General features: G+C 35.9%; 4 protein-coding genes across 7 annotated transcripts; 2 read left to right on the forward strand and 2 right to left on the reverse strand.

Moving 5' to 3' along the window:
• Positions 1–19: 19 nt before the first annotated feature.
• On the reverse strand, positions 20–5,246 carry LOC124939723 (CCR4-NOT transcription complex subunit 9-like). Its single transcript, XM_047480168.1, has 8 exons — positions 5,073–5,246; positions 4,881–4,952; positions 4,599–4,688; positions 4,448–4,490; positions 639–841; positions 337–548; positions 167–242; positions 20–85 (listed from the first exon to the last, which is right to left on the reverse strand). Exons 1-8 carry the CDS (start codon positions 5,244–5,246, stop codon positions 20–22), a joined length of 936 nt encoding a protein of 311 aa, XP_047336124.1.
• A 640-nt stretch (positions 5,247–5,886) lies between these two features.
• LOC124938840 (probable WRKY transcription factor 31) lies at positions 5,887–8,771 on the forward strand. 2 transcript variants are annotated; one of them, XM_047479363.1, is made up of 6 exons: positions 6,202–6,241; positions 6,316–6,414; positions 6,676–6,857; positions 7,053–7,586; positions 7,678–7,791; positions 7,855–8,771. In XM_047479363.1, the coding sequence occupies exons 3-6, from the start codon at positions 6,855–6,857 to the stop codon at positions 8,494–8,496; spliced, it is 1,293 nt and encodes a 430-aa protein (XP_047335319.1). In that variant the 5' UTR covers positions 6,202–6,241; positions 6,316–6,414; positions 6,676–6,854; the 3' UTR covers positions 8,497–8,771. The 2 variants fall into 2 exon arrangements, with proteins under 2 accessions (XP_047335318.1, XP_047335319.1); XM_047479362.1 differs by lacking the exon at positions 6,676–6,857 and having other exon boundaries at positions 5,887–6,241.
• A 1,797-nt stretch (positions 8,772–10,568) lies between these two features.
• Positions 10,569–11,631, forward strand: LOC124939724 (mitogen-activated protein kinase kinase kinase 18-like). The gene has a single exon (XM_047480169.1). It carries the CDS (start codon positions 10,603–10,605, stop codon positions 11,629–11,631), a length of 1,029 nt encoding a protein of 342 aa, XP_047336125.1. The 5' UTR covers positions 10,569–10,602.
• Positions 11,632–15,581: 3,950 nt separating this feature from the next.
• LOC124937959 (probable beta-1,3-galactosyltransferase 2) lies at positions 15,582–19,467 on the reverse strand. 3 transcript variants are annotated; one of them, XM_047478299.1, is made up of 11 exons: positions 19,130–19,467; positions 17,556–17,658; positions 17,405–17,478; positions 17,104–17,315; positions 16,965–17,028; positions 16,818–16,890; positions 16,607–16,727; positions 16,442–16,529; positions 16,246–16,371; positions 16,039–16,148; positions 15,582–15,976 (listed from the first exon to the last, which is right to left on the reverse strand). In XM_047478299.1, exons 1-11 carry the CDS (start codon positions 19,270–19,272, stop codon positions 15,828–15,830), a joined length of 1,263 nt encoding a protein of 420 aa, XP_047334255.1. In that variant the 5' UTR covers positions 19,273–19,467; the 3' UTR covers positions 15,582–15,827. The 3 variants fall into 3 exon arrangements, with proteins under 3 accessions (XP_047334255.1, XP_047334256.1, XP_047334254.1); XM_047478300.1 differs by having other exon boundaries at positions 17,104–17,312; positions 17,556–17,661; XM_047478298.1 differs by having other exon boundaries at positions 17,556–17,661.
• Positions 19,468–25,420: the final 5,953 nt, after the last annotated feature.

Raw genomic sequence — 25,420 nt, forward strand, 5'->3', positions numbered from 1 at the left:
AAATTATTGTACAAGTCTTCTATGATCTCGTTCGGTACATGTTTCGATACATATCTTCTATCTGCATTCCGATTGAAGGATCAACCTGCAAAAAACACACATTACATGAATGACTGGCTGACTGACTATATATAAAGTGGAGAAGAAGAAGAGAATTATTTATTACCCGGCGAATGTAGTTGTGAAAAGCCACGTCTTTAAAAATCGGAGGATGAAGACGGGTTATGATTTCAATGGATGTACTACATTGTAAGAGGTAATTAGAATGAATTAGCAATGCAGATAAAGCGCAGACATTTTTGTCAAAGACGAAAAAGTGAGTATATATTTACATACTTGGGACGGCTCAGCTGTGGCGATCCCGATAGACAAATGTAACAGCCAAGAATATACTTTATCAACCTCAGAGATGGTTGAGCATCTTTCACAAGCCTCTCCAACAGCTTTTGGAAAAGTCCTGTAAGAGCTAAAAACCTTTCTTTACTTTGAAGGAAATAGTTCAGACCTGGTTCCTGTTTCAAGAGTCTCAAGATTATATAAACCGCAACCTGTAATAATGATAATAATAATAATAATTAGATTGGAAGCTAATCAAGTATGTATAGACTGAGATTTATTCATGGAATTAATGAATTTACAGATGTGGAAAGTTCAGATCCATAGTTCATTGAGTGTAGGCATTGAAGAACGACGCCTGCCTCCAGAAGAGAATAGCAAATCTCTTTATCATCAACCATGAAAAGGGCGCCAATAACACCCAAGCTCGTAAGCCTAAGGTTCTCAAAAGGCGTCTCTTTGAGTTTCATGGAAAGGAAAGGGTATAGATATACCGGGATCTGGGCTGCAAATTATCCAACATTTTATATGATCAGAATATGAACTCTGCATGCAACAATAACCTGCTTGCTAAAGATGATGAATAGTAAAAAGCTTTTATACCATGAAAGGAACAGGAAATAACTGAGAGGTTCCAATTCTAAGCTTGCTACCTAGATCTAGGTAGACCTAATGCTCTCAACCAGATGACCCTTGCACTTGTCAGTGTTAAAAAATGAAACGGCTTATTTTCTGCCGAGTTTTGTGCAATATTTTCTATCCTACCCCTCTAGTTAGGCTGTACACAATGACCGACACTTTACTCAGATTTCCAATTTTCATATGTGAAGTGTATGTCAGTTTCAACATGTTGATGGATTTGATTTTTGGCTATACTGATCATCGCATTACAATTTGACAACCTTTTCTAAGGATGTTTCAAGCTCATTTAGAATTTGTTTAATCTAGATTCTTTCATAGATTTCAAGGGCAAAGCTCTATATTCTATAATCTGCTCCAACACTAAATTTTTCTGCTACCTATTGTTCTTTGCTTTGCCTTTTTACTTGTTTATTTTTATCATACGTCCAATATCATGATGTCGTCGACATAACCAATAAGATAGTTATTTTATTTTATGTCGAGGTTCTTATAAATATGGTGTGATCTGTTTGTACCTGTGTTTGGTTACAAATGTTGTGAACTTGTTAAACTAAGATCTAGGACATTGTTTGAGGCCATATGATGATTTATGCAATTTGCACACTTTGTTGGGATATGATTCGATTCAAGATGGATTTCATATCGTTCAGTTGATGTAGGTGCCCTTTCTTGTTGGCTGCCAGTAAGAAAATAATCCTTATAGTATTCAGGTACTTCATAGTCAATCCCATATCATGAATGGGTGAGGCCTTTAGCCACTAGTCGTGATTTCAGTCTTTCAATCGTTCTGCCTACCTTGTGCTTTACTTTGAATACTCATTTGTACACAATTAATTTTTTTTGGTAGGTTGCAGTCTTGCAGATAGACCATGTCCATGTGTCACTTTTCTGAAGATAGTTTATATCTTCATTGACAGTCGAGTGTGGTTAAGTGCTTCATTGATGTTGTTTGGAACTTGGATATCATCAAAGGAGGCAATGCTTACTCGATAACTTGAGGACAACCTACATAAGAGATGGATTTGAAAATAGGGATGATCTCATCCCTTTCCTCAAAGCAATTGGAACATCCAAATCGTTAATCAAAGGTAAACTAGAATGATGATTTAAAGTCGTACTTGTGAATATTTGTAGGAGATTGACTAGGTTTTAACACTCGGAGTGGTGATGAATGTTACTTTTGTCTAGTGTATTAAACCTCCTTCAATGCTTATGTTAGTGGTGATGATGGAGTAGGTTAGGTTTGGGATATGCTGACGAGTCAATTAGCTGTGAATGTTTATTTACTAAGATCCACTTCTATTCTGTTGTAAATAAACAATCTTATAATAAGATCCATTTGGATAAGCTTCCGCCTAGGAGGTCTTCATAATAGAAGAGACATTGACAATAAGCTTGCGCTTGTTTGGAGCGATCATCATAAATAATTGAAGTGTCATTTAAAGTACATCCATAATTGACGAATTTGTAGGTTCAACTCCTATTGGATGCACACCAATGAGACTGTCTATTGGAATTGTCTCAAATTTTGAAGTCCAAACAATCTATTTTCAAAATACCAAGGGAGTTCTTTGACTCACTCATATTCTCCCCATAGTATTGGAACTTAAGGTAGTGCAAATGTTTTTCCATGGTGTTGTAGATTTTCTTGGAGATGATCGAGTAGCACTTCTGTAAGGATGGATAGCCAAAGAGCAAGCATCAAATGGAGTGATGATTGAGTTTATCTTAGTGTTGTGTATGGATATGGACAAAGAAGGAAGAGGAAGAACACCCAATAACCTTGGTCGGGGTATTGTGAGAAATGAGTTGGGTGTACAGGTAATGTATGAACACATAAGACATTAGATTGGGCTTTGAAAGTTAATGATATGGCATTCGATTGATAGGGTAGGTTTTGGGGACATTTGAAGAAATCATTAGTGAGTGGGTTACTCTTATAGGTACATGTTTTTATGTTCGGTGACAATTTTTTGTTATGAGTGTCACACAAGAACTGAGGTGGATGATTCCTTTGGAGTTTAGGAAGATTCTAGGCTGGAGGTAAAGTAGTCTGTTTTTGGTGTTATCAATCTTGAGTACTTAGATGGATGGCTGAAAATGTGTTTGAATCAACTTCTCTGAGAAGGATTTGTGCAGACTGCGCCTTGGGATCCATTCCCGCTTCATCTTCCATGACAGGGAAGGTTTCCATACACCATCATCATCAATTTCTCTGGAAAAATCTTGAAACATCCACTGCTTGTAATATGTCCTATTTCAACAAACTTTTCTTCAGTTCCTTCTGGGGTGAAAGGGGTCTTTGGCTTGTAAATATGTCTTTCCAGTTCTTCCACAAAGGAACCTTCGTATTAGCCTTTTGAGGACATATTGGGGGCATTACACCTATTCGTAAAGTAACACACTTTCTGGGTTATGACTCCAGTTGACATGTCTTTCACAAGAATCCCCAATGCAAGACCTTGAGTTTTAAGAATATGTTATTGTTTGTAAGACTAATGTCATCTCTACCATTCAAGGGGCGTCAACTCGGTTCCCATCTACCATGCTACCATTCAAGGGGCGTCAACTCGGTTCCCATCTACCATGCTACCATTCAAGGGGCGTCAACTCGGTTCCCTTGAAAGTAAGTGTGGAAAGCCAAAATCCTTTAGGATTTCTTTTATTGTGTGGGAAGCAATCCACATGAGAGTTTTAACTACTGTCAAACTTAAAAGAAAGGGATGCATTTAGCCTGTAAGTGTTGTCTCCGTAAGAAAACCGAAAAAACTATCGATCATATTCTTCTCCGACCTTTTCAGAGACATGTGGGTCCTTCTGCTAAACTTTCTCTCAACTTTCATTGGGACGTGTTGATAGACTATCATTCTCATCTTCAAGAAAGTGACTTTGACCCAAGACTGTGAAAGCACAAGCTCCAGACCACCAATCTATGTTCGGGTTGAAGTTGGGGTGGACTTTATATTTCTCTTCTTATGGGGTGTGTTGTTCGAAGAGAAGATGATTCTATCCATAGGGTTTATATTCAAAGCTTGAGGACACACCCAACTTCAAAGGTCTGATGAAGGAGATACTCGAAATCAAGCTTGGATCTGCAGGACATCGAGTATGAACTATAATATCCTCAAGCTTGTTAAGAAGCCACATGAAAATCCTAGAAGGAAAGGAGAATCTAGAAGAAGAAGAAGAATATTTGTAATTCCTTCAACTTACTTACCAGATCAAGAAAGACCTTTAGCTTCTATAACTAGTATTTCTTCTGAATTAACTACACTATCTACTATTAACTGTTGTTTCATCATTTCCATTTCAACAGCCAACTAAATATATATATAAATAATCATTTTGATGTTGATCCAAACTTGTATGAACTAAAAACACAAGCCAAAAACCCTTACCCAATCCAGCCTTAACATAAAAAGAAGTTCTTATATATTAAAAGAATAAATATATAGATTGATATTCTAACCTTTGATAAGTTGCAACTTTGTTTGTGGATGATAAGCAATGATCTGAAATAAATTAAAAAGAGTTAATAATCATGATGATAAATTTATGATGCAATAAGTGTAAATGGAATTGGGAAGAAAATGAATATTATTATTTATTATAAAGGAAACCTGAAACAGAGTGATAGCTAGGCAGACTCGCTCGGAATCCAATGCAGTGAGCTTCAAGGGTTCAAGTGATTTGTAAGTGTTTACCACTTCCTGAAAAAGTAACATTCATTCATGTAATTCAAACAGTCAAATCATAATATTAAAATAACTTTAACTAGGGCCTACCTAGGGAAATACATGTGAATATTAATTACTTGTATTATTTATTAACAACCCTTGAATATCATCATATAATCATATAATCATTTTGTAACGTTTCAACAAGAAATTGTAATTACTTACCAATAGCAGTGTAGTCACCGCATTGGGAAACTCCCAAAGTCTTATTGCAAGATCAGGAGTTGAAGGGTGCCTCTGATCCCATAAAGAAAATCAAGAAATCATATGTTAAACAAAATGCATGTCATTTTTTAGATACAAGAATAAAGATTTTATTTTTCTTATAACCAAAACAAGATGGATTTGAAATCGAACCTTTATAAGAGTCGCCATAGCCTGTGCCTTGTTCGCAGGGTCGGATATCTGCTGCATCAACTGATCAATCGACGCGGATTGCATACGCGGTTCGAAACTCGTATTCGATGGATTCGATTTGAAGGGACTCGAAGCCCCAGACGGAAAGAGGAGTTGATCTTGTGGATTCCACATACTCGTTTCCCTAGATTTTCTCTCGATCGAGATCCGACAACAAATAATTTCTACGGCGGCGCAGAATCTGACTCCAAATATTTTCTCTTGAAACGTCTCAATACCCCTATGTTTTCTCTATTTATAGCTGTAATTGACACACTAGAATGCAACAAATGTTTCATGCTACCAAAGTTAGATACTACTGGCAAAAAATTATTCAAAACACTCTAATATTTTATTTAATTTTAATTGAATAAACATATTAATAAAAAAAAGTGCCAAATAATCCACATCAATCAAGTTCTTACAAGGTTTCTTTTGTTTTAAAACTCTTAAAAGTTATTTAATCAATTTTTTTTTTCTTCTTTAACCTTTTACATATATTTATAATTCTTTAATTATATATCTTTTATTCATTTATTATAATAAATGTAATATAATTTAATTATTAATCAATTATTTATAATTAATAATATAAATGTAATGACTTGTGTAAATATTGATCAGACTCTTTCATAGTTAAAATAATTATGGTAAATTTTAAATTCTTCTCCTTTGACCTAAATCTAATAGATTTAAATAAATAAATAAATAAAAGATTGACCAAAAAAAAAAATATATATTTGGTCCTCAGTCTTCTCCCTTTCCTGATTTGTTGCCGATGAATTGCAGAAACCGTTTCTGTGGCCTATCTATTTCAATGGAAAATGGAAGTGGACTCTTCATTGATTCAGATCCGATCAGATGCTTCCTCAATCATCACCTCACTCTTATCACCGACGACCGCCGCCGTCACTATACTCAATTCTTAGCCTATGGACCGCAGGCCGCCGGTCACTCAGTTCCCGGTAAACCTCAATTGTCAAAGCCCACCCGATCAAGAAGATGACGACAACAGGAAACGTACCACTGAGATGGATTTCTTCGCCGATAACAAGCAATCAGTCCATCATCCCATCCCTAGATCTTCTTCTGCTCATGATGATTCGATCGGATTGGAATTTCATGTCAATGTAAGTCGAAGAAGACCTATCTTATTTTATTTTCTTTTTTTGCTGATAAGTTTCCATTTCTTGTATAATTATAGACTGGATTGCACCTTCTTACTGGAAACACGAGTAGCAATCATTCCATGGTGGATGATGGCATGTCAACTAGGTTTGAAGATCGAAGAACTCAATCTAAGGTAAACATGAATTAATGTGTTTGACTCAGCTCAGATCACAATTTCACTTATTTGACATATACTATATTTGTGATTCATTATTGGGGATTGTATTTTTTTAATCTCTATACTATTATTGCCACCATAGGTTTGGAGAATTATAGGACAAGTATTGAAAAAAATATATAAATATAGAATTTACTATTCTTACAAAATAACATATAAATAGTAAACATTAACAAAGATATTCTAATACATGAGGCAATTTATATATAAATACAGATCAATTTCCTGTCAAACCGGAGTGTTCATTCGGTCCACAACCGGTCAGATTGAAATTGCGGTCCATGTTTCTTTTTGTGATGATCATGGTGTTCGGGCTAACTTGTGTGCACTTCAAACTAATGCTCATAACAACCCACACATCTTAATTCATGTTCTTTCAATCTTGAGATACTGAGATGGTAAGCCTTGTAGTAAAAGTCTGTTTGTCTTCTGAACTTACTAGAGGTACCTAATATGTGTGAGCATACAAAATCTAAAAAAAAAACACAAGGAAGTTTCAATATGTAGCTCATTTTTTTAGGATTTGGAATGGGCGGTCATTGTACTGTTTCTTTCTAAGAAGTTCCAACTATTATGTTATAACTTTTTTTCAGATGGCACTTGTGCAAGCAGAGCTCGAGAGAGAAAAGGCAGAGTACGAGGGACTAAAGGTAGAGTACGAGAGACTGAAAGTAGAGATGGAGAGAAAGAACGCTGAGGTTCTTCAAATGGGGGATTTGTATACTCAGTTGAGTAGACAGTATCTGGCTCTTAGAGAAATGTACGATGTAAAATGCCAGCAATTGGATGAAGTTAAAGGAAAAGAGAATTTAGACGACAACAATAAATGCAAGGGTGTTGACAAAGTCCGACAGTTCCTAGACCTGGCTCCGTCCTCCACAGCCATCGTGAACTCTCCTCCTCAGTGTTCGTCCTCTGCTAATAATGTGGAATTATATGGTAATGGTCAAGGAAGGGAGAATACTCCGGATGAAAAAGTGTCAAATCCGAACAAATCTCAGACAGTTAACTGCAATTCTGCATCGCCTTCTTATTCTAAAGGATCTTCTGATCAAGCTTCTGCTTCTGCTGAAGCTAGTATGAGAAAAGCCCGGGTCTCTGTACGTGCCCGGTGTGACACGCCTATGGTAAGAAAGAAACAAAGAATATACCTATAAAAACTAGTTGAGTTAAAATGATAAAACAATTAAGATGTTGGTTTAAATTGTTATATGACAGATCACAGATGGGTGTCAATGGAGGAAATATGGGCAGAAAATGGCAAAAGGGAACCCGAGTCCCCGAGCTTATTACCGTTGCACAATGGCAGCGGGTTGTCCAGTTCGAAAGCAGGTAGGAACCCATGAACTTAGAATTTAAGATACTTGGAGAATTGTTTAATTTGTTGGGTAACAGGTACAAAGGTGTGCAGAAGATAAAACTATACTGATAACTACCTACGAGGGAAAGCACAGCCACCCGTTACCACCGGCTGCGATGGCGATGGTTTCAACCACATCCTCAGCTGCCAAGATGTTGCTTTCGGGCTCGTTGTCGAGTGCGGATGCAATAATGAATTCCAACTTCTTCGCAAGAACTCTACTGCCATGCTCATCATCAAACATGGCCACAATCTCTGCATCGGCTCCTTTCCCAACAGTCACACTAGACCTCACCCAAAATCCTAATAATTCTTTACAACAATACTTCCAAAGACCTCCACCCCAGTTCCAAGTCCCTTTCCCAAATCCACCTACAAATCTGGAGGGTGCAGCAGCTCTAGGGCCTAATTTGTTGCCACAAATGCTAGGGCAGGCGTTTTATAACCAATCTAATTTCTCCTCGCAAGATGGAGAATCGTCTGCAACTCAGCATAACCCTATGGCGGATACAGTTGCTGCTTTGGCTTCTGATCCTAATTTCGCTTCTGTTCTTGCTGCGGCTTTAACCTCGTTTATAGGTGCCGCTGCTCATCCCACCGGTGCAGGAAACAACAATGTTGGTGCTAGTGACAACAAGTCTACTGATAATAATTCTAGTCATCCTGGATCAAATTGATGTCTGTACTGTTTTGTTTGTTAACCATGCTTGTATCTCATAATCAGGCCTTTTTTGAAATTCAATTCTGGTCAAAATCAATTCATTCTGACCAGAATCTTTATTTTTGGGAGGTTGATTTGTTTAGAAATGCTTGGATGTAACATTTAGGCTTTTCTTCTATTCTTTTATTTTTTTGGTTGGAATAATATGTTTAAAGACATTTCCCATCCCTTTTCTCTAGGCAATTGTGTTATTTTACAATTGTTATATCTTAATGAAGACATTTATTATGTAGAGTGTCCATTTATTTATTAAATATATGAAACAGTCTAAAGGGGAATTTGATATCACAATTGTATTTTTTATTTCTTATAATGCAATGTTGTATCTAAACTAATTATAGTCACAAGAATGATAAGACTGTGAAGAAATAAAACATCAAAATGGATTACATAAAATAGTGTAAATATTTTTAAATTTAATTATTTTGGAAATAATAAGTTTGTATAGGACTAGTCATTGAATATGGGGTTGTAATTAAATCTTAGAAGCTAAGCATGCATAATTAGATTAGGAGAGTCATAGACAAGTTAATAATAATTGTATACACAACTAATTAACAATATATTTGGTAGATGTCATGACTAATTTAATTTGAAGGGAAACAAGATGATTATTGATTTTCAACCACTTAGTTTTTGTTGATATCTCTCTTTTGTAATATATATGAAACAATTATCTTATTATTATTATTATTATTATTAATGCCATTAAAATGAGGCAACTCAAAAAATGAAATAACTTCATGCACCCCTTTTCCTTAATCTTATTAATCTCATCTTCTATTAGAATTCAAGAAATAACTAATGTTACTTTTGTCCCCACAAGACTAAAGATTAAAATTTGTATTAAATATTAAAGTTTACATTTATATTATCCAAACCTAATGTCTCAAGGTTATTAATATTTTGTTTATTTCTCAAAATACATAAACCCTTTACACATGGAATTAATTAGATAACATTTAAGATTGAGAAATAAATACAAGAACATTTGGTAATACCAAAGAATGTGTCCAATTGTTGGGTAATATTTGTTTGTTAGTGGTGTATGATTGAAAAAAAGAAGAAGGTATAAATACCCTTCAAATAAAACAAATGAGAAACTGAAGTAATTACAGAGTTTGAAATTAAAATTGAAATTGAACTATTAAATATCTGTAAGTCTATCTGTAATATGTTATATGCATGCGTCCAACAAGGACAACCACCACCACCATCTACAAATATTCCAAGAACCAACAACAACAACATTAACCAAACTTCTAGGTGGTTCAAACCACCATTTATTTATAAACAATTTCATCATCATTATTATTATTATAACCCACTTCATTCATTTCATACCACAATTTCTTTTGAAAACATTTTTTTTATATATATTTGGTTGATCTTTCAAAGATAAAAAAAAGAAAAAAGTATATGGTATAAAAGTGTGAATTGAAAATTACATTAAATGGCATAATCTAATAGGAGATATGAGGAAGCTCTTTCACAAATAATAATAATAATATTTGATCCAGTTAGATGAGATCTTTACTAGTTTTTAAATATGAGACAACCATATATAGTTATTGGTTGGCCAATGTAAGAACACCCATTTGGATTATCCGTCCAAATTCTAGCTGGTTAGAAATTGGGATGATCTAATTAATTTCATTATCATTCTCTCTTTGAAAACAAACAAGGTCATATTATCCATATTCCATACCACATGTTGGCATCTTATCTTGCCAGTAATGACCGGCCTGCCTGCCGGCCGACCCATTACAAATTAAGGTTGTAAAATTAAGATTGACAATTAGTTAGTTAATTGTCAACTTTAATTAAACAAGTTCCATGAGATAAGATAAGATTGATAGATTCAGTTCAGGAAAGGACACGACAGGACAGGACTGGACACACGCCAGTCTCCAGCTCGACACTAGACCTTTCTATGGTCCCCACCTGACCAACAATATATTTGGTTTTGGTATTCCTATCTATTGAGTTATATAAATATAACAAAAGAAAGTTCAGTTAAGTTCACTTCATATATAGCATCAAAAGAAAGAAAATAAATTCTATGGATTGGTCAAGAGGCCCCACGGTCGGCCGTGGCTCATTCGCCACCGTCTCTGCCGCCATATCCAACCTCACCGGACACATTTTTGCAGTCAAATCCACCCAATTATCTTCTTCCAATTCCTTGCAAAACGAACAGAGGATTCTCAGCAATTTAACCCATCCCCGTATAATCGGCTACATTGGTCACGACACTACAGTTGAAAATCACAAGTTCTTGTACAATTTGTTCTTGGAATTCCTTCCCTACGGCAATCTCAATGATGAAACTCTCCGACATGGCGGAACAATGAAAGATTCGTTAATCGCTCTTTACACTCGACAGATTTTGGATGGGTTGGATCACATTCATTCAATCGGAATCGCACATTGTGATATTAAGGGACAAAACATTCTCTTAGGAGAAAACGGAGCGAAAATTGCCGACTTTGGCTGCGCCAAATGGGTTTCCTATCCGCCGCCGCCGGAAAATGTAATCTCCGGTACTCCCACGTTTATGGCTCCTGAAGTTGCAGGTGGGGAAGAACAGGGTTTTCCGGCGGATATATGGGCGCTTGGATGCACTATCATTGAAATGGCCACCGGGGGATCGCCATGGTCTAGCCACCACCGCCACTACCGCCACCCATGTTCCATTCTTTATAGAATAGCGTTTTCCGGCGAGTCTCCGATCATCCCTGATTTTCTTTCCGGGAAAGCGAAGGATTTTCTGGGAAGGTGTCTTAGGAGAGACCCGAAAGAGAGATGGACGGCGAGGGAGCTGCTTAAACACCCGTTTGTTGAAGAATCGAATTATGCAGAAAGGGAAAATGAAGGATTGAATTCGAAATCTCCGATGAGTACACTCAATCAAAGCATCTGGAATTCGGTTGAAGATGTTTCGGAAGTTCCACGTCCATCGAGTGGGTTTTCTCAGGGAGACAGGATCCGGCAGCTGACGTCATTCTCCGGGAAGCCAAATTGGTCACGGGAAGAGAATTGGGTCACAATTAGAGATTACAATTACTATAAGACTCACCAGCTTAATTAGAAATAATCTAATCTCAGATTAGATTGACAATTTTTAGTTATTAGAACTCACATTATTATAGATTCTTGCTTTTATTAGTTAATAAAATAATTTTATTATCAAACTGTTTATCAAGATCATGTGATAAAGAGTGTTAAGTTAGTAATTTAAGCTGTTATAATAGTCGAAGAAAATGTGATAAACAGGGTAATAATGTCCTTAAAAGCCAAATCCACAATAATTTCAGATAATTAATTTAGTAGAATTATGGAATTAAACCATGTTTTCAGAATGAACACATTTCAGTGGATTTTCTTGCAAAGATGGAAACATGATAGCTATGTGAATTTGAGACATAAATAAAAAAAATAAAAAAAAGCTCTAATTTACCATAATTTTTTTTTTTAAAAATCCATACAATTCCGTACAAACCCAAGATCATTTCTAATTTCTTAATACTCATAGCTCACTTGTAAAGCCTGATAAATAATGGTTTATACCTTTTTTTGGTTCTAATTAAACTAAAATTATTTTGCATTTCATATAATAATTTTTTCTTTTTTTAGAGTAGGAGCCATTTTGATTTTGATTTCGGCTTTCGTTGCATCTCAATATTTTTCTCCATCTCTTTCGCCACTAGTTAGGTATTTTTTTCGATAAAGGATTCTCTAACAAGATACTATACAAAAATAAGATTTTACCTTGGGATCGAGAGTCATACCTTTTGTTTACAAAAAAACAAAAAAATTATGTTTTATCGTACGACGGTGAACCTAAAGTTAAATTAAAAATCAAATACAATATTGTAAATCAACACAACCCGGGCAACGCCTAGCCTTTCGTTCGAATATTGTAAATCAACACAACCCGGGTCACGGAAGCAAACTGAATATATTTCTACAAGATCAGACGCTATTCCAGTTTGTACAAGTCATGAAAGGGCAATTCAAAGGATCAGATAATTGTTACACTCAATTTCAACATGAAACACACGGAAAATATAAAGTCCCTTTTATCTTACCATTCTATTTTTTCTTATGGTTTGGACATGTTTATATGTCATGTTTATAAGAAAATGAGGATCTGATCATGAGTAAATAAAACACAAATTAACTAATATATGCTAGATCTAGTACTTGCATAGACAACAAATTAACAAGACGTCATTTAAATTAAATTAAAAACAAACAGTGATTGCTAACATATATTAGTTGGTAAACTCAACATAAGGTGATTAAATTATAAAAAGAAGAAGCATGAATCAAACAAAATCTGAAGTTTTTTGAGGGGAACTCATCCTCCAAAAAGAACCGATCCAGTTAGCCAAAGAGACCAAACATATATATAAGTGAGTTTTGAGGAGAATAATATATGTATGTTTGGTGCAACATTTTGTTGTTGGGTGAGGGTCCTCTTCGGAAGAATGATATTGGTGTGGCCGGTCTTTAGTACCAACCACCAAACCAAGGCTCAGAGCTGCGTGCCCTGTTCTCTTCCATCGACCTCCTGCACAAAACCATCTCATCATTTCATGACTACTAAATTTGGCATCACTTAACTCAGTACAAACCAACATTAATTATTATTAATTCTATCTAGATCATGGGTCAGAAAGAATGAAAGATTTAATTAATCTTGACTCTTGAGGAACTAAGAAAAAGAAAAACCATACATACCATGATCGATCAGATCATGAAGAAGAAGAAGAAGAAGAAGAAAACAGGAGCCAATTAGGCCATAAGAGGATCTTTCCATTCTGAAACCCCTTCATTTTTATCATCTTCAACTCTTTCTTTGATGTGATCATGAGTGGAGTGGAGTATCAAACTAGCTAGCTAGCTAGGGCCGGCATTTATCAAAGTAAAAGAGATGGTGGGTGGGTATTGGGTAACTGCAGCAGGTTCATTGAATCTAGTCATATTTCTTATCAAACAAGAAACCAAAAGAGCCAAGCATGAGGCATGAATCATGATGCAGTGTTCCTGTCCTATATGGGTGAACGTTAGGCCTTCAATAAAAAATAAGTGTTACCTTTTTAACACTTTTTATTCTTCCGTCCAAAAGAGAACAATAAAGTTGTAATACCAACCATTTACTTTTCACAACAATACCATATTTGAAAACACTTTAATTTTATTTTATTATCATGTCCTTAACTTATTTGTTTAAGTAAATATAGGTCCCATTTGATGATATCTGAACCTCAATTATAATTGTGGTGGTGACACATTTGTTAAGACTTAATGTTTATTTATTTTCAAAATTCACATATTTATCTTATCTTGCCAATTTTGTTTCTTTTATATATAATGTTTAGTCGGACTCATTTGAAAATGTGATTGAAAAATTCTAGGTCCAGTGTTTTAAGAAATTACAATACTTTATAACCCATTTTTTATATTTGGATCTAAATTATAATGACCCAATTATTATTTGAGACTCAAAACTTTAGGCTCATTATAAAAAAAATGACAGTTGTCATCTAATTTAAAAATAAAATATTAGGTCAATATAAATTTAACTATGCCTGTAAATAAACCGACCGAACCGCCTAGAACCGAACCAAACCGCCTGAAACTGAACCGAAAACAAATTGAACCGATCAACCGAAAAACCGACGGTTTGAAATAGCTTGAACCAAAGTCTTTCGGTTCGGTTTGTCGGTTTATTGTTTGCCAAACCGAACCACCGACCGAACCGATAAGTTATATTTCTGGGTTTGGGATAATTTTTTGTATGGATGAGAGAGAAGCATATGTTCTTCATCTTCATTCTCATCCTTATTTATTTGCATAAAAAAAATTTCTCAATATTTATGTTGTAGTTTTGTAGAGAGGTTTAGCTTATTTTTATTTGTGGTCAAGGTTTCAAAAAATTTGATTTTAAAAACTAAATTTGAGATTTAGAATCAAAGCCCAACTAACATTCTTTTAAATAGAGTATCCAAGACAAAGTCTTTAAAAAATTAAAAATTATAAAAAAATTTAACTGTTTTACAAATTTTAAGTTTAGTTATTTTTTAAACCGAGCAAACCGAATAAACCGATCGAACCGATCATCAAACCGGTCAAACCAAACCGATCAATAAACGAAACCGACGGTTTAAGATTTAGGCAAACCGACCACAACGGTTTGGTTGTTCATTTTGGCCTATAAACCGACCGAACCGAACCGAACCGCTTACAGACCTAAATTTAACGGATCAGACAGTCATTGAGTAAAAAGTCCCAAATAGTTAAAAGTTTGATAGTTGAAACTCCAAATGGCTCAAATCAAAATTTGAGTTTCATCATAAAAATGCTCAAAATTCAACCCAAAATAGTAATTGGGCCAAATTATAATTGTGTTTAATTTTTAAAAGAATGGTTTTGGTTAGATATTTTACTCATAATAGCTTAAGTTAATACGGAAAATATTACTTGGATTGAGTCTATCAAATTCTATCCCATTTATCATAACACAAAATTACCTCATTTTTAGAATTTGACTTACTTTTCATTTTTAGAATTTGACTTACTTAGATAATTTTTGTACTATTATGCTTGAAAAGAATGGTAGAAAGTTTATTGTCAATATGTTTACTAAAACGTTATTATTATAACAATATAAAATTTGAAAAACAGATGGAGACGGTCAGTAAATTCATTAACTTTTTTGAAATTTTTTAGCTTGTTAACAATATCTTTCTTTTTTTTTTATGTTTGAATGTGTTTGGTGAAATTTGAGTACTCATTCTCTTAAAATTTTTTTATTGCATGAACTTTTTCAAAAATAAGATAAAATATATATAATTTAAATAATGATCCAAGTCAAATCCTAGATAAAATATATAGTCAAGGGAGCACTCAACATTTCTGTTTCTATTTCATTAGACCATTTCAATTACATACAATTAATATTGCAAAGTGGAAGGAGTTCTTCATCTATAGATAATAATAATAATAAAATAGGTTACAAAACCAATCTATAACACTATATATATATACTATATACTACTACCCTTCTCAATCTACATTTAAAAATACAAATCTCTCTTGCTTGCTTTTTTCTTTCTCTCTCACATGTATACACATTTTACATTTAGATCGAATCGATAGATCGATCTCTAGTTGCATGCATTACATACACATATTAGCTAGCAGGAGATGCTTCTTGATTCCTTTCCAACAGAGTACTTTTTGGAAGGAACATTATGCATATTATAATATAAGTTCATTTTAGAATGTTGCATTCCATATTGCCTTGTGACTTTCTCCACATCTTCGATGCACTTCTTTCATCCTCTCAATAGACTTACATATCCCACTGCAAGTCCAGTCGAACGAAGCCGCACAAACGTTTCCCGCCTGAGCCTTCCACTCGCAATCTGCATGTAATTATTATTATTGTCAAATCTTCATATTTTAAATAAATGTCTAATTAAATTACCTGGTGGGGTTCCACAACATAGTCGTCTATCATCTACATGTTGGACGTCAAGTCCGATGAACCAAGATCCCAAGGAAACATCTTCATTCGCAAATTTATGCAGCAGATGTCTGGAAATTCATATGTATGCACTGTTTGTTATTATATATCATCATCCACAAACAAAAAACAAAAAACTAATAATTAAGAAGAATACATGAACTTAACTGATTTATTGATATATAAGTGGCCAGATCGTGTGAAATTGCGTATATTTGTCCAGTCGCGTGTCGGAAATACTTGTTTCCCGGCTCGCCAAACTTCCAAAACTCGGGTTCATGGTACCTAACACCTCTGTTTTCACAAGATAGTACTAAGAATCTCGTAAGTGGCTCATCATAAAAATAAAAAATAAAAAGCTTACTTTTCAGCTAGGACAGGACCAGATTTCATACACCCGACGTATACACGCGGCCTTTTCCTGTATCTTGCTAAGATTTCCCCTAAGGTTGCTGCAGCAGCATCAACAATTCAAAAGTAAAAAAACAAGCAATTATTTAATTATATAATCAAACCTGTTAGAATGTACCTATATTTACATGGACATCATCGTCAACCTTGACATAAAAATCTGCATCCCACAAGGATAATGCTGTAGCAAAATATATTTTTGTCTTAGCCGACAACTCCAGATAACCCTCTACATGATCCTGGATCAACAAAATGTTATTAGTGTCTCGTTTACTATACATTTTGTATTAAAAATGATTAAGTTAGTTTTGGTTTCATTGGATTATCACCAGCTTCAATAGATCTTTGTGTATCTTGTCCTCTGCTTCAATTGTTCTATCGAGTATGCCACCCACAGTGGCACTGAATTTCAAATTCATATAATCAATTATATCGTTTTTGCGAGGAATATAAGAGAGACTCATGCACACACGCACCTATGACCGATGACAAAGCGAATAATTATACCCTTCTCTTCTTCCATCTTGTTCCTTCTTTCACCTGTTTTTGTAGGAAGATAAAGTTATTGTTTTTCAGCTTCTAGATAGATAGTTAAAGAGTTAAGTTGTGACCAACCTTGTGGCATCCATGTTTCACGAATGGAATCCCTTCTCTTCCTGCTGCTAAATGCTGTGTTTATTCCTACAACAACAGAGTATCTTCTTCTTTTTCTGGTTTTTTCAATTTTCATGTCATTTGACCAGGGAGATCCGTTCACCATAGACTCCTGTTGAGCCCTTGCAGCCGCTAATTCCATCTCTAGATGTGAAATTGTTTTGTCCAGACTTCTGCATCCATCACAAAAAGATTACAAAAATTAGAAACAAAAAGAAGAAAGATTCAATAATCAAAAGTAAAGAGAAAGAGATAGACTTACTGTACATCACGATGAGTTTTGGATACTTGGCCTATAATGTCTTTTGGCTCTGGCTTTACATCCTTGTCGTATAACTATGGAAACCCAATTCAGTTTGTTTCAGTACAAGTATAATCGGAATCATATGTATATATATAAAAAGAATGCTCACAGATTTTATATTACAGCCCTCTGAAATCAGTTTGAGTTTTTCAGCTTCAACAGTTGTTGTTCTAATCATGCCTTCTTTGGACTCTGTCGGCATTGTCCATGTTCTGCTACAAAAACAAGAAAAATTACTAAATTCTGGAAACGGGTATGTTTTATGTTCTTCATCTGGATTTCTGTAAATTAATTTAATGGACACTTTCTAAAAACAACTAGAACACATGTCAGTCAGACCTCATGTACAAGGACACTAGCTAATGTCATTAATTATAAAGACTCCATGCTGTCTTTAATTCCATCGGAAGGAAGGGCAGTACCAATAATGAGGATGGAAATGGCCTTCAAGGGAGAGTAAATACTCTAAATACATAATTTTGACCCTATTTTTAATCAAAATTAATAGTTTAAATGGCTATTCATAAAATAATTTACATTTAGTAAAAATCACAATAATTTAAAATTATTTCAGATCTTGATCCATTTTTTTAAAATAACAAATGAGAAGTATTTAGTAATAATTATTTGCGGAGGCGGTGGTTATTAGAAGGCAGACATGGATTGGGACGACTAAAAAAATAAGATTTAGAAAATGGATCTTTGTCCCTATAATTTTCTTAGTAGACTATTCGGTTAAAAGAAATTAGAGAACATTTAACCACCAAAGTAAATCGTTAAGAATTATTCACAATATCATTACCATGACAGTGTCGAAGATTAAATTCGGAAAGTCTATGGATATGTGTGAAGACCTTATTGATCTTCTTAAATATCCTTTGGAGTCAGTTAATTGTTTTTCTGTTTTAACTTTTACTATTTTTTCATGTTATGATTTTGTTGATGTGTTTAAACGATATTTTATTAAATGAATTTTTTTTAAAATAAAGTAAAATATTATTTAGATGATTACTCAAATATCATCACAAATTAAGAATTTTTAAGATTTTTAAATGAAATGGTTATTGTGTCAAAAATATCATCACAAATTGCTCTTTCTTTATTTACAGCTTGTGCATATATTTTTTTTCATTAATCTAGTAGAAAAACAATTGCGTATATATATATACTTTTAAAAACAATTTGAGTCCATTAATTATTGAACACATAAATTTATATACCTTTAAATTAAGACATGAAGTAAATTTGTAGACTGACATAGTGTATTGACTTAATATATAATAGAATTATTTGAAAAGATAATATGATCTGGATCCATAACCATGTGAGACATACATGGTCAAGATATTAATAATGATTAAATGTAAAATAGAAGCTCAAATAATTAATTAATTAAACGTTTGAAGTCAATAATATATGTTATTTTTAGAGGAAAATTGCTACATAAAATAAAAAAAAAGGTATATTAAAATGTATGAAAAGTTGAATGGTTGTTCGTCGGCAGGCCCGTTCAGACAAAATTAATTCAATAATGTGAAATGCAAAGTATGAGAATATGCATATTAATTTTAACCTAATGATGGATGTAATTTGTTACAGATTAGAGAAGAAGCATGAGCAGATAGATAGATAGATAGAACAGAATCCATGATTACATACATATACATATGCATACTGACATACCTGGTTGTGAAAAGCATGCCGGCGCAGAAGCAGCCAATGCAAAGCAAAAACGCCCATTTTCGAGGTATCAGATCATGCACTATACTTCTTTTTGATACTTCTCCTCCTCCTCTGCTATAGCTGCTATTCCTATTCACATACATTTAATTTATCTGCTTTGGTTTGATATGGATCTCGAATTATCCAATTAGCTAGCTAGCTAGCTAGAATCAAGAAGAATCAATTCAAAACTGATATTGACTATTAGCTAGAGATCATCGAGGAAGAAGAAGATTGAGTAAAAGACAAAGAAATAGTTCCTTTCCTTCGTGTTACTTCCACTTGTAATCTTCTTTCTTCTTCTTTCTTCCTTTCACTTCTCTTCTCTTCTATTCTCTTCTCTCCTCTCCTCTCCTCTCACCAATTTTATATTAAATATATATATCTCTCGGTCTCTCTGGATTCAGACCTTGGCAATTAAGTGCGCGTTTCTTAATATGAATTTACCATCTTGGCCCTATCCTTCCCGGGCTTGCTTAATCAGGGTGGTCCCTCCAATAAGTCCTCCTCCGCCGCAGTGACATAAATACCCTTTTGCCCTTAGCATGGGGATTTGTTTGGGATATCCCCATGACAACGTCGGTAGTTTACCCTTTTATATAGTTATATATTTTTTACATTTTCATATTATAATAAGTCCCGGCCCCAATTCAATATATATTCAAATTTATTTAGTTCATTCATATGTATCAGTTACAAACAACAGTAGCTAGACTAAGCTAAGTTAACCCATAGAAGAAATTCATTGACCGACGTAATCGTGTGGCTAAAAAATAAATAAATAAATAAATAAAAGAAGAAGGTGAGGCCAGGGGGGTTTAAAGGCACGTGATAATACAGATCAGGGGGTGGAACCACGTGATAAGACCTGGTTTCCCTACAGGTGGTACTCTCTTACTGGTGGAGAAGCTCACACCGTGGAATTGTCCTTGTACTACATTCAATTGTCTTGCTCCCACTCACAGTTATATCCTGACACGTGTCATCACACTCTCTCTCTATTACCCTCTCTTCTCTCTGGCCATATTATTTTTATTTTTGGGGGGCACAACTAGCAATTTGTTTTACCTAATTAAATTGAAAAGAAAAAAGTACTATTTACCATTTATCATTTGATGTTACGTTTTTTTAAAATGAAATTAAAAGTTAAAATAGATAGAAAGTGAGAAGAGGACGAATTGTAGGAAGCTGCTTCTTCTTGTGGGAGGAGGAGGAGGAGAAAGGAAATTGAAAGAACGGTCGCTAGCTAGCTAGCTAGCTAGTTGAGCCATGAAAGGAAGCTTCTCATGTAATTCTAATCTTCATAACAATTAAAATAAGTATTCTCCATATTATTAAAATATTTTGTATGATTAATTTAGTGATAAAATTGACAAATAATGGATTTGGTTGATAAGTAAGTAAAAATAACCCATAAAAGTCACTTAGATTCTCTACTACCCTAAATAGGGAATTAAGGACCGTTACATATTTTACTCATCTAGAAGCATCATGGAATATATTTAGAAAATAGAATGGAAGAAGAAGAAGAATGTTTGAAGGAGAAGCTAGCTAGCTAGGTGTGGTTGAATGGAACAGGCCATGCGAGGGAGGGAGGATAATTAATAATAAAGCTGCCAAGAACAACAAGTGAAAGCAGAAGCAGCAACCTTTAAATTGAATCAATCAATATGTGCAAGACTTATGCCATGTGCATTGGGGCCCAATATTGCTGCTGCTTAAGGGAAGAAGAAATATGATCCTTTTTATTATTATTATTTGTCTATAAGAAAATAAATAAGATATCTATCACTTTATTAACTAACCTTAGCTACTATATGATTACTGGAATCGGGATCTTTACAGCTAGGGGCCATATATCCAAATATATGTTTTGCTTTATTTTAAGCCTCCCTGCGCAGGCATCATGTGATTTTGGTTGCCAATTCACATGTATTATGTATACAATACCTCAAAAATGGGAGATATGTCTTTCAGCTAAAATATCTAGTCTAATAACCTGTTACGATCCTCGAATAAGAAAGCGCACCCTCCTCGGTCCTATGGAACAATTGGGCCAGATTTATGTTCCGTTTATTAATTCATCTTTTATCTTCTCTTTTATTTCTTTAAAACCGAATTCTGTTATTTTATAAGTTGTTATAACAAATTTGTAACCGACTCTTAGGTACTTCAGCCTCTTTAAATGGTGATGCCCACCCCACTTTTTGGGGCTATGAATTGATATTTTGGAACTTGGTGTTTAAGTTATCTCTCGGCCCTCCTCCCCTTTTGAACCGCTAGGTGTAAACTAGTGGTATTTCTCCCCTCCCCCTCGGCTCTTCTCTCCCTAACCTCGAATTCACCTCTAATTCTATGTCCGCTGCGCTAGAGTGTTGAATTCCATCATCGGTCCCGAACATCAAGAACCCGTTTCTTGAATTAAAGAACTTGAAAAGCTCGGCCATAATTAAAACTCCTAACATCTTGGTATCAGAGCTGGCCGATTCTCAACATGGTAGAAACTCGCCAGCAATCGAAAATGGAAGCGCTCAAGGCCCTGATTGAAAACTTGTCCCAGCAAACAGCAGCAATGCAAGCTGCCATAGACCGTAGATTTGATGTTGCTGAAGAAAGAATGGCGGCCCTTGAAAGCGGGGCATCTGGAAACGTGCAAGAACCCCGCTACAGACCCTATGATGATAATTCTTGCCACGGTCCTTCACCATTTAGGCCCCCGCACCCTGGCCAGAACCGCGATCAACACTATGCTCCTCCTACTCGGCTAACCAAGGTCAATTTTCCTCGGTTTGATGGGTCGGATGTCGAGGGCTGGCTAATATCTGCCGAGCAATTTTTCAGGGTGGATAAAACTATGGATGCCACGAAACTAGAAATTGCACCCATTCACTTTTCTGGCGAAGCAAGTATGTGGTATGGATCTTATCTACAGAATCGAGATCATATGGAGGCCCTATCTTGGGACGTGTTCAAGAGAGATCTTATGACGCAATTCGGACCCTCTATACACGACACTCCAATGAGACAATTGATGAATCTAAAACAGGTTGGGTCGGTTCAAGATTATAATCTGCAATATATGTCGATCTCTCAAAAACTCTACAACATGCCAAGGGAGTACGTCATAGATTGTTATTTGTCCGGTCTAAGGGAGGAAATTGCAAACTGTATCAGGTTGCGATTCCCAGATTCTCTAAACGAAGCCATGGCCATGGCTAAAGTCCAAGAAGCAACGTACCGGTCTTTAATGAGCAATGAAAATTTGTACAGCGCCGAGCCACCACTACTGCCCAATCCGAGCATCGTCAAACCAAGTTGGCAAAGCACGAACAAAGCCCCCTACATCAAGCCGAGCTCGTCATATGGGTCTTCTTCGAGTGCAAATCAGGGCCATGTTAAGCAATTGGACCCAGCCTTAATGGATGAAAAGAGAAGGAAAGGCCTATGCTACTCTTGCGACGAAAAATGGCAACCAAATCACAGGTGTAAATCAAAGTTATTCATGGTCTCGGCCAATCAAGAAAATCAAGAACCCGACCAAGAACCTGCTCCGGAGGTAGATCTTGATGATTCTCTTTTACAGCCTGACGCAGTGGAAGAATTAGCCATATCCTTACATGCATTGACGGGTTCTAAAACCTTTCAAACGCTCCAGATTCTTGGAAAAATTGGGAACCTACCGGTCGTGATCTTAATTGATACAGGCAGCACTCATAATTTCATTAATAGCAGGATAATGAAGAATATTAGCCATGACATACTTCCTACCCAAGTGCTCTCGGTCCGAGTGGCAGACGGCTCTAACATTTTATGCTCTAGTTTCTGCCAAGATCTGAAATGGTCTATGGAAGGCAAGTTTTATCAAGCAAATATGAAGGTATTGACAATGACAGGGTATGATATTGTGTTGGGAATCGAATGGCTGATTACTCTAGGCCCTTCAAAATGGGACTTTGAAAAATTAACACTCTCTTTTAAAAGGGAAGGGATAACCACGGTCTTGCAAGGCATACCCCATACACAAATCAATTTAATGAAGGGTGATCACCTAGAGAAGCTATTAAAGAAAGGCAATGTTGCTGCCATGATCCAAATAAGAAGTGAAAACGAAGCACAATTTTTCTCGCTCCATACAAGGCCACCAGATGATATTCCTGAAGACCTTCAGCAAATGCTAGATGATTTCAGCCCAATATTCCAGCAACCTGAGAACTTACCACCCGCCAGGGAACAAGATCACCGTATCCCATTAAAGGAAGGCACGGAAGTTGTATGCATGCGTCCCTACCGATATCCTGCCCTGCAGAAGACAGAAATTGAACATTTGGTCAACGATATGCTAGACAAGGGAGTCATAAGAAGAAGTCACAACTCTTTTGCCGCCCCTGTGGTGTTGGTCCGAAAGAAAGACTTATCATGGAGAATGTGTATTGATTATAGGCGGCTCAACTCAGCAACCATTAAGGATAAGTTTCCTATCCCGGTCATTGAAGAGTTAATGGAAGAATTGCATGGGTCCAGGTTTTTTTCCAAGCTCGATTTGCGCTTAGGATTCCACCAGATAAGGATGCACCCAGGTGACTGCCACAAAACAGCATTCCGTACTCATGAAGGCCTGTATGAATTTTTGGTGATGCCCTTCGGCCTAACCAATGCACCGTCCTCCTTCCAAAGCTTAATGAACGCGACCCTGAAACCATTTTTAAGGAAGTTTGTGCTAGTATTTTTTGATGATATCCTAGTATACAGCCCGAGCTGGAAGGAACATATCCAACACCTACATAAGGTACTTTCAATATTGCAACATAACGAATTATTCCTTAACAAAGGGAAATGTAATTTTGGGTGCAAGCAAATTGCCTATCTTGGCCATATCCTTGACGAGAATGGTGTAGCCACAGATCCAGCAAAGTTAGAAGCAATGAGCACATGGCCAGTTCCAGAATCTCCTAAGCAATTGAAAGGGTTCCTTGGCCTGACCGGATACTATAGAAGATTTATAAAAGGCTACGGCTCTATAGCACGACCACTCACGGCCCTGTTGAAAAAGGGTCAATTTGAATGGAATAAAGAAGCTGAAGATGCATTTCTATTGTTGAAGCAGCGTATGCTTTCCCCTCCGGTCCTGGCGCTTCCAAATTTCGATATTCCCTTTGTAGTAGAGACTGATGCAAGCGGAATTGGTATAGGGGCAGTTCTAATGCAAGAAGGTCGACCAATTTCATTCATAAGCAAGGGTATTGAACCAGAAAAGTTACCATCATCCACGTATGAAAAGGAACTCATGGCCTTAACTTTTGCGGTGGAGAAGTGGCAATCATACCTTAGGTACAAGCAATTTATTGTAAAAACCGATCATGAAGCCCTTAAATACTTGCTGGAACAAAGAGTTCAAACCCCGGCTCAAGAGAAATGGCTCTATAAATTGGTGGGATATGACTTTGTTGTTCAATATAAAAAGGGAAAGGAAAATTTGGTGGCAGATGCTTTGTCTAGGCGGGTAGCAGGTGTTCAATGTGCAGGAATTTCGGTCTATCACACTGCTGTTCAAAAACAGATTCAGGAAAGCTATGAAGAAGATCCCAACTTGACCAAAGTCATTTGTGAAATTCTGGCTAATGTTGATTCTCACCCAGAATGCTCATACGACCACGGGTTATTGAGGAAAAGGGACCGGCTGGTGGTGGGGAAGAATAACGACCTCAGAAATACCTTAATTGCAGTTATGCACTTGGGAGCAGAAGGGGGGCATTCGGGGACCCTGGTCACCCAGAAGAAAATGCAACTTGTTTACTATTGGCCAGAAATGCTTAAAGGCATTAGGGAATTTGTTCGGACCTGTGAAGTGTGCCAAAAAAAAAAATCTGATAACTCAGCATATAGGGGCCTGCTTCAGCCTTTAGCAATTCCCAATCGATTCTAGGAATCGATCTCCATGGATTTCATTGAAAGCTTGCCTAAGTCAAAAGGTAAAAGTGTTATATTTGTGGTAGTTGACAGACTATCGAAGATGACCCACTTTATGAGTCTGCAACACCCCTTTTCTGCCCGGACAGTAGCTGAGTTATTTGTGGACAACGTTTCCAAGCTCCACGGAATGCCAACAACCATCATTAGTGATCGGGGCAAAGTGTTCTTAAGCACCTTTTGGCAGGAATTTTTAAGTATACAAGGAGTAAAACAAGCTTTATCTTCAGCTTATCACCCCCAGACGGATGGCCAGACCGAGATAGTCAACAAATGCTTGGTCAC

Source organism: Impatiens glandulifera, chromosome 5 (assembly GCF_907164915.1).
Source record: "Impatiens glandulifera chromosome 5, dImpGla2.1, whole genome shotgun sequence".
Classification (NCBI taxonomy): Eukaryota; Viridiplantae; Streptophyta; class Magnoliopsida; order Ericales; family Balsaminaceae; genus Impatiens; species Impatiens glandulifera.

What these genes read in the sequence shown, in the direction of transcription:
- LOC124939723 (XM_047480168.1), bottom strand. Translation starts at nt 5,246, where the DNA reads ATGTGGAATCCACAAGATCAACTCCTCTTTCCGTCTGGGGCTTCGAGT. An exon ending in TAGCTATCACTCTGTTTCAG is followed by an intron (nt 4,491 to 4,598) that starts GTTTCCTTTATA and finishes AATTTATTTCAG; the next exon opens with ATCATTGCTTATCATCCACA. An exon ending in GATCTGAACTTTCCACATCT is followed by an intron (nt 549 to 638) that starts GTAAATTCATTA and finishes TCATTATTACAG; the next exon opens with GTTGCGGTTTATATAATCTT.
- LOC124938840 (XM_047479362.1), top strand. Translation starts at nt 6,044, where the DNA reads ATGGACCGCAGGCCGCCGGTCACTCAGTTCCCGGTAAACCTCAATTGT. An exon ending in ATCGAAGAACTCAATCTAAG is followed by an intron (nt 6,415 to 7,052) that starts GTAAACATGAAT and finishes ACTTTTTTTCAG; the next exon opens with ATGGCACTTGTGCAAGCAGA. An exon ending in CCCGGTGTGACACGCCTATG is followed by an intron (nt 7,587 to 7,677) that starts GTAAGAAAGAAA and finishes GTTATATGACAG; the next exon opens with ATCACAGATGGGTGTCAATG.
- LOC124937959 (XM_047478298.1), bottom strand. Translation starts at nt 19,272, where the DNA reads ATGTATGTGAATAGGAATAGCAGCTATAGCAGAGGAGGAGGAGAAGTA. An exon ending in AAAACTCATCGTGATGTACA is followed by an intron (nt 17,316 to 17,404) that starts GTAAGTCTATCT and finishes TGATGGATGCAG; the next exon opens with AAGTCTGGACAAAACAATTT. An exon ending in ACTTATATATCAATAAATCA is followed by an intron (nt 16,149 to 16,245) that starts GTTAAGTTCATG and finishes ATGAATTTCCAG; the next exon opens with ACATCTGCTGCATAAATTTG.
- LOC124939724 (XM_047480169.1), top strand. Translation starts at nt 10,603, where the DNA reads ATGGATTGGTCAAGAGGCCCCACGGTCGGCCGTGGCTCATTCGCCACC.